The sequence below is a fragment of the Acipenser ruthenus genome, unplaced genomic scaffold (assembly GCF_902713425.1).
Source record: "Acipenser ruthenus unplaced genomic scaffold, fAciRut3.2 maternal haplotype, whole genome shotgun sequence".
In the NCBI taxonomy this organism is placed as follows: domain Eukaryota; kingdom Metazoa; phylum Chordata; class Actinopteri; order Acipenseriformes; family Acipenseridae; genus Acipenser; species Acipenser ruthenus.
In genome coordinates this window covers 1,696-12,665 of record NW_026708012.1, presented here as the reverse complement: position 1 = coordinate 12,665, position 10,970 = coordinate 1,696, and the positions used below count along the sequence as shown (strand labels likewise).

The 10,970-nt window shown below is 43.3% G+C and overlaps 1 protein-coding gene across 1 annotated transcript; it reads right to left on the bottom strand.

The window, feature by feature from the left end:
- Positions 1-1,148: 1,148 nt before the first annotated feature.
- LOC131728625 (zinc finger and SCAN domain-containing protein 31-like) lies at positions 1,149-10,264 on the bottom strand. The gene is made up of 3 exons (XM_059019625.1): positions 9,264-10,264; positions 8,258-8,470; positions 1,149-3,753 (listed from the first exon to the last, which is right to left on the bottom strand). The coding sequence occupies exon 3, from the start codon at positions 3,716-3,718 to the stop codon at positions 2,132-2,134; it is 1,587 nt and encodes a 528-aa protein (XP_058875608.1). The 5' UTR covers positions 3,719-3,753; positions 8,258-8,470; positions 9,264-10,264; the 3' UTR covers positions 1,149-2,131.
- Positions 10,265-10,970: the final 706 nt, after the last annotated feature.

The window sequence follows — 10,970 nt, the reverse complement described above, 5'->3', positions numbered from 1 at the left end:
CCAATAGCAGCAAGCCTCTGTATATGGAGTGTGTCCAAATGGCCGTGTCAATGAGATTCTCTCCCTTGCTGCATTGTATGTTTTGCTTATCTCAAGATTTGTCAATTCCTGATCAGGCCACGCTCAATATGGTGTGTTATTCAAGGACCCTTCACGAATTCACTGTGTGAACCCAGGGTAAAGACTTCCCTCCTCTACTGAGCTGTAACCCTATTTTTATGAAGACATTTCTATTGAACAATAAACAGGGCAATTACTATACCTTCAGTTGTTTAACCTGGTGCTAAAATAAAATGAAGACACAGCCCCCCCCCATTTGTTTCTTTTTAAAATATATTTTTTCTCTTTAGATTACAGTGCACAAATAACCATGTAATTACTGTAATAATCCAAAACAGCTTCTCGAGTCAATTGTATTTCCCTTTTCATTTCAGAATATTCTTTTAAAAACTGTAGATAGGAGCTTGTTATCATTCATGTCTTGTTGTCAACTAACATTTTGTCATTGTTCAACTTTGCTAAATGTGCACATCAGTACCTCTGAAAGAAATCTGTACTGTAACAGTGTCATTGCTTGCAATTGCTGCACTAGATACATGCTAGAGGCTGCGCCCCCACCAGTTTAATTCAATTGTATAATAAGTAACACTACACACAGGGTCACTTTCATTTTATTATTTAATAGCACAGAGAAGTTCTTAACAGTTTTCATACTGACAGCAGCATAGATTTGTTTATGGAATGGAACGGTATCATTGAACTCCTGGATCGTACCAGAACAACAAAAGAGAGAGGGGGGAAAATGAAAATAGTATTTCATAAATTAACAAATTATTATTAGTTTCCACAGTGTTGAAGGCACAAACAAATACAAAAATATTATCACTGATTACCAGTTTTAATCCAGACAGAAACGCAGATGTGACCCCTGTGTGCTGAACTATATATTCCATGTCTCCCTATTCAGTGCAATGGAACAGTCGCAAGTCCCTGCCTAGCAACAACGTCAGGCAGCAGTGACGTCAGACCGTTATCTTTGGGGTTCAGTTTCTGTAAAACTAGGATCCCCAAAAAATATTAATACCCCGCTGCACATCTACACCCCTGGGACTATGTGTATGCCAAGTGTGGTTCCTTAATTTGCTATACTTTTTGAGATCCAGGTATATTAAAAAAAAATGCTGCTTTTTGCCACTCTGTATCTCAAAAAGTATTCAGCCAAATGCTACCCCATTCACATGGTTTGATGAGCCTGCCAATCCGACCACACATAAAAATGCATATTGGTGGGATGTTACCTCCCTTTTGAGCTGCTTGTAAAACCGACTGTAAACAGGACTTTCATTCAAACCTTAACCATGTCTGCGCGACCGCAGTGGCCTATTCATGTTGTCATGCCGGCCCTTATTCATGATGTTATTCATGTAGTATTCATTACCCCTATTAATGAAATTGATACCCCCCATAATAATAACCATATTCAGGTTCATACACAATTCATAAAGGTTGCAGGTAGTCATAGCCTACTTATACTACTGATTGAAATGCAAGCACAGCTGCTTTGGCACACACTCATTCTCACATTTATGCTAAAACATGATTAAACACCCTTAGGCTGGCACATAGACAGGATTCCTTTCAAAAAATATCACTGGAGCATCACACTCAGTTTTGATTGGTATAAAGCAGTGGCCCTCGCTTCCAATTAGGTCCTGAATGATTTATAAGAAGGTTGATTCATTAATCTACAATCTGGTTGAAGCAAAGACCTGGACTGGAAGGACCGAAAACAAGGACCATTGTAACACTGCCTGGAATATTGATTTCTATCAGCTTCATCTGCATTTTCAAAACTGGTATTTATGTCTTTTCACTTAACCACAGAAAGCAAATGTATTGCCACATTTTGTACAGTGATACAGCTTCTTTCCACTGTGAATTTGCTGGTGTGTTTTTAGGTTTCCTGACAGACTGAAACTCTTCCCACATTTAGTGCAGTGATACGGCTTCTCTCCAGTGTGAATTTGCTGGTGTTGTTTTAGGCTTCCTAACTGAATGAAGCGCTTCCCACCATCAGGGCAGTGATACAGCTTCTCTCCTGTGTGAATTCACCTGTGTTTTTTAAGCTTCCTTACCGCCTGAAGCTCTTCCCACAGTCAAAGCAGTGATGTGGCTTCTCTCCAGTGTGAGTTTGCTGGTGTGATTTTAGGTGTCCTAACTGACTGAAGCTCTTCCCACAGTCAGAGCAGTGATGCGGCCTCTCTCCAGCGTGAATTCTCTGGTGTCTTTTTAGGTTTCCTGACAGACTGAAACTCTTCCCACATTTAACACAATGATACGGCTTCTTTCCACTGTGAATTCGCTGGTGTCTTTTTAGGCTTCCTGACATACTGAAGCAATCTCCACATTCAGAACAGCGATATGGCTTCTCTCCAGTGTGAATTCGCTGGTGTTGTTTTAGGCTTCCTAACCGAATGAAGCTCTTCCCACAGTCAGAACAGTGATGCGGCTTCTCTCCAGTGTGAGTTCGCTGGTGTGATTTTAGGTGTCCTGACTGACTGAAGCTCTTCCCACAGTCACTGCAGTGATGCAGCTTCTCTCCAGTATGAATTCTCTGGTGTCTTTTTAGGCTTCTTAACTGACTGAAGTTCTTCCCACATTCAGTACATTGATGTGATATCTTTGGCAGGGATATGTTTTCTGAATCCTTAAACAGCAAGTCAATAGACTCCTCTTCAATGCAGAAAGACTCCAGTTCAGTCTTTTCTTTAATGTGGACAGGCTCCAGTTCAGTCTCCTCTTGTTTAATGTGGACAGGCTCCAGTTCAGTCTCTTCTTTAATGTGGACAGGCTCCAGTTCAGTCTCTTCTTTAATGTGGACAGGCTCCAGTTCAGTCTCTTCTTCTTTCATGTGGACAGGCTCCAGTTCAGTCTCTTCTTTAATGTGGACAGGCTCCAGTTCAGTCTCTTCTTTAATGTGGACAGGCTCCAGTTCAGTCTCTTCTTTAATGTGGACAGGCTCCAGTTCAGTCTCTTCTTTAATGTGGACAGGCTCCAGTTCAGTCTCTTCTTTAATGTGGACAGGCTCCAGTTCAGTCTCTTCTTCTTTCATGTGGACAGGCTCCAGTTCAGTCTCTTCTTTAATGTGGACAGGCTCCAGTTCAGTCTCTTCTTTAATGTGGACAGGCTCCAGTTTAGTCTCTTCTTCTTTCATGTGGACAGGCTCCAGTTCAGTCTCTTCTTTAATGTGGACAGGCTCCAGTTCAGTCTCTTCTTTAATGTGGACAGGCTCCAGTTCAGTCTCTTCTTCTTTCATGTGGACAGGTTCCAGTTCAGTCTCTTCTTCTTTCATGTGGACAGGCTCCAGTTCAGTCTCTTCTTTAATGTGGACAGGCTCCAGTTCAGTCTCTTCTTCTTTCATGTGGACAGGCTCCAGTTCAGTCTCTTCTTTAATGTGGACAGGCTCCAGTTCAGTCTCTTCTTCTTTCATGTGGACAGGCTCCAGTTCAGTCTCTTCTTCTTTCATGTGGACAGGCTCCAGTTCAGTCTCTTCTTTCATGTGGACAGGCTCCAGTTCAGTCTCTTCTTCTTTAATGTGGACAGGCTCTAGTTCAGTCTCTTCTTTAATGTGGACAGGCTCCAGTTCAGGCATCTCCTGTTTAATGCAGATAGGTGCCAGTTCCACAACCTCCTCCTGTTTAATGTAAACAGATTCCATCTTTGTTCCTTCACTTTCACCAAGATAAGGCAGTCCTGAAAGCATAAAACGTTAGGTTACTATCATAACCCTGTTTCTCTCAAATAGAAATGTAACCATTACCTCATGGGAATTTATCCTTAAAGACACTGTAACCTGAATAGATCTAACAAAGACTGCTCATCAAAGCCTGTGATGCAGTCATGCCCGTCCCGAGGGCATTAATAGACTGCATGCACACATCTCAATATCATTTTTCCTTCAAGACTGCTGCAATCATAGATGCAGTGACCTTGAAGGTTAATGGTTACATTTCTATTCAGGGAACCAGGGTTATGATAATAACCTAACATTCCCTATCAAGTATGAAATGTAACCATTACCTAATGGGTAGACATACCAAAGTTGTAACAAGACAATTAATGCAGACAACTGGAATGCCACAAGCTCGACCCAGGCCGCCTTGCGTGCTACCATTAGGAACCCTCAGCACAAGTAGCTGGAGCTAAAAGATTTGAGGGAGAACTCACCTATATGTTTTTGCTGTAAGGGTCGAGCTCGAGGCCGCCCTTAACACTCTTGTTCCAAACCCAGGGATTTGTGGATCCACGACATTCAGCTGATAAGCGCAGGCGTGCAGGATGTGCCCACTTGGAAAGTCCCTCCAGACAGTGCCGAGACACTGTCAGCAGGTGGACATGGTTCAATGTGGGCTGAAAAACCCTGTTTTTGAACCAGGCTTGGAGAAGGCGCATGTGGAAAAGACTCAAAGGAAAGGACTGGGAAGCTACTGCCATAAAGCCCATAAGCCTCTGGAATGTCACTACTGTCAGAGACAGAAGCTCTGCTGACAGAGACGGGTGAGCCACTGGCACTGGGTGATCCAAAGAGGGTAACTCTGGATTGCCCATCTCCTCAGAGGCGGCAGTGGAAAGCAGATTGTCTAGTTGCGAGCCTGTGCTTGGTGCCCCTTGTTGCTCCAAGAGAACAGAGGGGGCTGGTGGAGCAGTGTGTTCAAGCAACAGCTGAGCCAGTACTGTGCCTTGCTGGGAAACAGCTTCCCAGAGCTTGTCCAGATTTTCAGAGTCCACTGATCTATGAGACCGGTGACCTTTTCTCCTCTTTTTAGAAACATGAGGAGGGGAGGAAAGGCAGAGGATGATGAGGAAGACCATGCCACTCGTTCAACTCTCCTGCTCTCCCATGGCACAGCGCCCTCAGACGAGGATGTAGCCAACCCCTTAAGGGATGATGCTAGGGAGCCCTGTCAAAGTGGTAAAGCCGTGGACCACTTCACGGAGCTGCGAGACACCCGTTTATCTAGCGTATGCCGAGAGAAGGACGTGCAGAACTCACAGAATCCGCGGCCTGTGAGTGGCCCTTTGCATGCTCCGGTCCCAAACAGGAAGAGCAACTGTCATGCTTATCCTCTACTGAGAGATTGGCCTTGCAAATGTCACAAGGGTAAAACCCTGGCATGCAGCAAGCAGTAAACCCTGTGACAACTGCTGCTTCAATCTGCTCAAGCCGGCGCCTACCTATCTCTCTCTCTACTAATATATATTAGTACTTTGTAGCACTTGCCGCTAGAAGCTGCAGTCAGACAGCACATGTAGCAAAGTACTGTATTTAAAAAATATATAAAACAGCACAAGTCGAAACTGAAAGCGTCCGCTGGTCTTGGACCAGAGATGGTGTCACTGTTGTGTATCACAATACCCCCTTTTTAACCGAGTCTGAATGGTGGTGATGAACCGAGGTGGAACAGAGCAGACAGTAAAATGAACCAAAATGACCCGATCGGCTCCCAGCCGCACAGTGACTGTAAAGTACCTTGCAAGGCACAGTTCAGTGAGTGTTCTACTCGGTGGTGGTACGCTCTATATAGTACCGTTCGGTGGTGGTTCAACACTCGGTGGTTTTAAACTCGGTCCAGTACCTTGGGTACGGTCCGGTTCAGTGGTACACTTCGTACAATTCGGGTACCCCAGTTCAGTAACCTCGTTCACTGTTTTGTACATATACTGTGTCAGGAACGGAGCAGGTCTGTGACCCACAGTTACTGCAGAAGCAGTATATAAGGCTGCCCACCTATATAGTTTTTGTCAAACCAACACAGCCCTAAGACTGGGGAAAGCCGGCTGTCAGAGCCCAAGGCAGCACGAAACACTGCGGGAAAGATTGCAAGCAATCAGACCCGACGCAGAGCTAGCCTAGCGACTGCGTAGTGAATCAGAGTGATAACCTTGTTCATTGTAAAGATTTGTACCGGTGGGAATGGAGTAGGCCTGGACCTACAGTTACAATTAAGCAGACTATAGGGGTGCCAACCTATAGCGCTTCTGGCAAACCGACACAGTCGTAAGACTGGGGAAAGCCAGCTGTCAGAGCCGTGACAGCCTTCGAAATGGCACTGCATGCAGAGACCAGGGTGGCAACGAAACACTACGGGAGGGGCTGCGGACAGCAGGACCCGAAGCAGAGCTGAGCCCAGCAACTGCTAGTGAATCAGAATGGTATCCTCGTTCGATGTACAGTACACCGGTGGGAACGGGAGCAGGTCTGGACCCACAGTTACCACGGGAGCGATTTATAGGGATGCCTACCTGCAGCGCTCTTGGTTAATCCAACAGTCCGAAAACTGAGGAAACCTACTATCAGAGCTCTAATAGTCTATACAATAATACTGCAAGCACAACTAATGCGGCAACAAGACACTGAGGGAGAAAACTGCAAGCAGAATTAATCAACGAGACACTGAGGGAGAAACTGCAAGCAGAACTAATGTGTGCAACGAGACACTGAGGGAGAAACTGCAAGCAGAACTAATGTGTGCAACGAGACACTGAGGGAGAAACTGCAAGCAGAACTAATGTGTGCAACGAGACACTGAGGGAGAAACTGCAAGCAGAACTAATGTGTGCAACGAGACACTGAGGGAGAAACTGCAAGCAGAACTAATGTGTGCAACGAGACACTGAGGGAGAAACTGCAAGCAGAACTAATGTGTGCAACGAGACACTGAGGGAGAAACTGCAAGCAGAACTAATGTGTGCAACGAGACACTGAGGGAGAAACTGCAAGCAGAACTAATGTGCCAACGAGACACAGTGGGAGAAAACTGCAAGCAGAACTAATGTGTGCAACGAGACACTGAGGGAGAAACTGCAAGCAGAACTAATGTGTGCAACGAGACACTGAGGGAGAAACTGCAAGCAGAACTAATGTGTGCAACGAGACACTGAGGGAGAAACTGCAAGCAGAACTAATGTGTGCAACGAGACACTGAGGGAGAAACTGCAAGCAGAACTAATGTGTGCAACGAGACACTGAGGGAGAAACTGCAAGCAGAACTAATGTGTGCAACGAGACACTGAGGGAGAAACTGCAAGCAGAACTAATGTGTGCAACGAGACACTGAGGGAGAAACTGTAAGCAGAACTAATGTGCCAACGAGACACAGTGGGAGAAAACTGGAAACAGTTTTAACCTGAAGCGCGTGTCACGGTCCAACAGGTGCGCTGGAATTTCTGTGAAAAGAAATAGAAAAATACACACCGAAAAACTTTTTTTTCTCACACAAAACAGTGAACACTCAATTACTGTTAATTATGTATAAATTCCCTAACAAAATAACATTTTTATTTTCAACGAAGCTAGCAGCCTGAGAGAGAACACAAGTACCCGACTTAAGGTTACTCGATCCCGGGGAAGGGGCGACGGAGCCGCCCGCTTCACAAGGAGCACAAGGCCCCTGAGGGACTAACGAAAACCACGGCTGAATGCTCAGTACGTGTAACTAGCAATGACTATAATCACATAAACATCATCTAATTATAATCACATTAACAGTGTAATTACACAAGCAAATAAGCAGATAACAGTACATTCAACACTTATCTCTCTCGATCAGGTCGGATGAAAGGAAAAATGATATTGAGATCTGTGCATGCAGCCTGTTTATGCCCTCGGGACGGGCATGACTGAATCTATTCAGGTTACTGGGTTACTGGGTCTTTAAGGATAAATACCCATGAGGTACTGGTCATATTTTGTACTTGATAGGCAATTAAGTATTGCTGTCTGTTCTCTATGTCACCTTCAGTCTCAAGAAAGCATTTCCTTTAGTTGTTTTTATACTTTCAATCAAACAACCACAAAGACCAATGATGAGGATAAATACTTTGTAACTCTCATGGGTGCTTGTGACATTTAATAAAGCATTTAATGTAATTAACCTAACTTTGAAATGGGTAGAATTGTTCTGTTAACAGAGTCCTAAAAACAACATCTGGAGGAACATCAGGAATTTAACTGTTCATAGACAAAAGTTACATGCCACAAATATTACGTGCTTGTGTTACAAACTAAGATCTTACAACATCTGTGTCAAATATTTACTGTTACTAAATCATTTCAAACATATATTCATAATAAACAAAGCATTCTACACAATTACAATCCTGCCAAGCAACACATTAACTGTTCAGTTCCAGTAAGACACGATTTGGCGAGTGTCAAGTGGATTTAAAAGATGAATAAAAAGATAGAGAAGCTTACTTCAGGTATTGTCAGTGGGATGTGCAGCACGGCTCTAGTGCTCTGAACGTTCAATTCTTCTCTTCAGGGTAAATAGGCAGCTCAAACGGACAGCGACAGGTAATCTGTGTAGACTAGACTGCACTGCATATTTAAACCCCTCTCTTGCAGTCAGCTCACGTCAGCCCCTCCCTGGATGTCACCTGCGTGCTGTTAGTCTCTCTTTGTTCTCTTCTATAATATATAATTAATATATTATTTGCTTCGGTTCCCTTACACACGTTTCTTTCACATAGCAATACTAAAAATCACTTTGGAATGTAGGTCTCCCTTTGTGTTTTAATTTATAACAGCAGAATAAAACTGGAAAAGGCAACAAAGATACACTTCATTAAAATTATATTTCTATAACATATTAAGAAGGACAGAAAGATCAGTTTATACACAAACGTAGCTTTTTATTTAAATATTCTGGATTTTATAATTGAATCAAAGTTAATAAAAGCGACCAGTAGATGGCAGAAATGATCCATTTATTTTTATCTATGCAGTCCACCAATCCAGTTTATTCTTGCACATTAATAACACTGTGTGATGGGGTACACCTCGTCCCTGTATTATTATTTGTATATTTCCTATTATTATTATTATTATTATATTTGTATTTGACGGTGGGAAAGCCGTGTTTTTATTGTTCGTTTTGTTTATTAATTTAAAAACCTGTGTGAATGTGGCTGGAGCCTCAATAAGGTCATTGTTTTATTGATAATTAATTAAGGCTCCAGCCACAGCTTAAAAGAACCAGCTCCAGGCTAATAGGGGGAGATTTTCCTTTGAGTCAGAGATGGGAGGACGGTTTGGAATGCGATCATACATCCGAAGCAACTGCTACCGCTGTACCACTCGGTATTTGTTTGTTTAGGTATTTTTGACCATCAAGCCCTTTTGTTTGGTATAAAGTGTTTTGTTTATTGTTTGATTTATTATTAAAACCCGAGCGCAAACGCGTCTCGTTTCCCCTACCTACCTTTGCCTTTGTTTTGTATTGCTTCTTCCTGGTCCGTGACGTCAGCACTGCAACCGCTCTGCCACACACGGCTATTAGATTTCTGTGCTGTTCTGTTTTATTTTGTAAATTATAAACTCGCATAATGATTTCTAATGCCATCCATTTTCTGACGCAGGAGTTTTCAACCGGGGGTACACGTACCGCTTCTAAGGGTCATAGGGGGTACGCAGGACGACTCAGAAATACACAAATCAAAATGAAAGTAAAAGAAAAGAATGGTTTTTTAACAGTATTATATATTCTCTAAAACACCGTGTATAATTTTTTCATCTTTGTTTAGCAGTTCAAAGTGAACCGCAGATGCAGCTGTTCGTGTATTGCTGTGTGTGTGTATGTGTGTGTGTGTGTGTGTGTGTGCTGTCCTGTCTTCTCCGCTGTTTGTGTGACGTGCCTGGGGTGTCACGTGCACAGTGCAGCTGTATGAGAGGGTCTGTGTTGGCTGCACTGTGATTTGTGTTCAGTTCCGCCAGCCACCTGTTTGCGCGGGACCGAGGATCTGAGCGATTGGACCATGACCGTATTTAGGAGCTGCCTGTGTGCAGCTCAGGTTCGTGTTGTGTAGTTGTGTGAGAGTGTGTCCTGGAGCTGGCTATCAGAGCTAAACCATTTTATGACAGAGCGTCCATTAGCCTGCTGTTCCAGCGCTTCAATAAAAACAGCAGTTTACACTGCTTTAAACTGCATCCTGTGCTGCCTCCATTTATTCCAGCTGCGGACCAGATACACCAGTACAATACATTAAATAAATGGGAAACAATGTGTTAATCAAATTATTCTGCCTTTCATTGCAACTGGTGCCATTCAGTGAGCGAAAACTGTAAAGGGTACTTCAACTGAAACCTCCCGACAGAAGGGGTACAATTTCAAAAAAAAAAACCCAGTCCTAAGACAATACCTGCCCTTCTCCTCTAACGTGGCAGGAATTCAAGGAAATACACAATTTCATTAATTTTCAGTAGAAATCAGTGGATATTGTCATTTAATTACTTAGGTTATTTTAAACATAATTTGACCCACACGTTAAGGTGGGCAGTAGTCTAAGACTTCTCTTCAAATTGTTCTAAGCATAATTGCAGTAAAATAAAAACATTAGGTATATTGAGACTAAACTGGGTCGATATAATGTTCTTTTTCAGAGAGAGAGAGAGAGAGAGAGAGAATTAAAAGTCAGCAAACAGCTCTACATTCAAAGAGAATCAGTAACTAACAGGACACTCATCAGCTCTGTATCCGAGGAGAATCAGTAACTAACAGGATACTCATCAGCTCTGTATCCGAGGAGAATCAGTAACTAACAGGACACTCATCAGCTCTGTATCCGAGGAGAATCAGTAACTAACAGGACACTCATCAGCTCTGTATCCGAGGAGAATCAGTAACTAACAGGACACTCATCAGCTCTGTATCCGAGGAGAATCAGTAACTAACAGGACACTCATCAGCTCTGTATCCGAGGAGAATCAGTAACTAACAGGACACTCATCAGCTCTGTATCCGAGGAGAATCAGTAACTAACAGGACACTCATCAGCTCTGTATCCGAGGAGAATCAGTAACTAACAGGACACTCATCAGCTCTGTATCCGAGGAGAATCAGTAACTAACAGGACACTCATCAGCTCTGTATCCGAGGAGAATCAGTAACTAACAGGACACTCATCAGCTC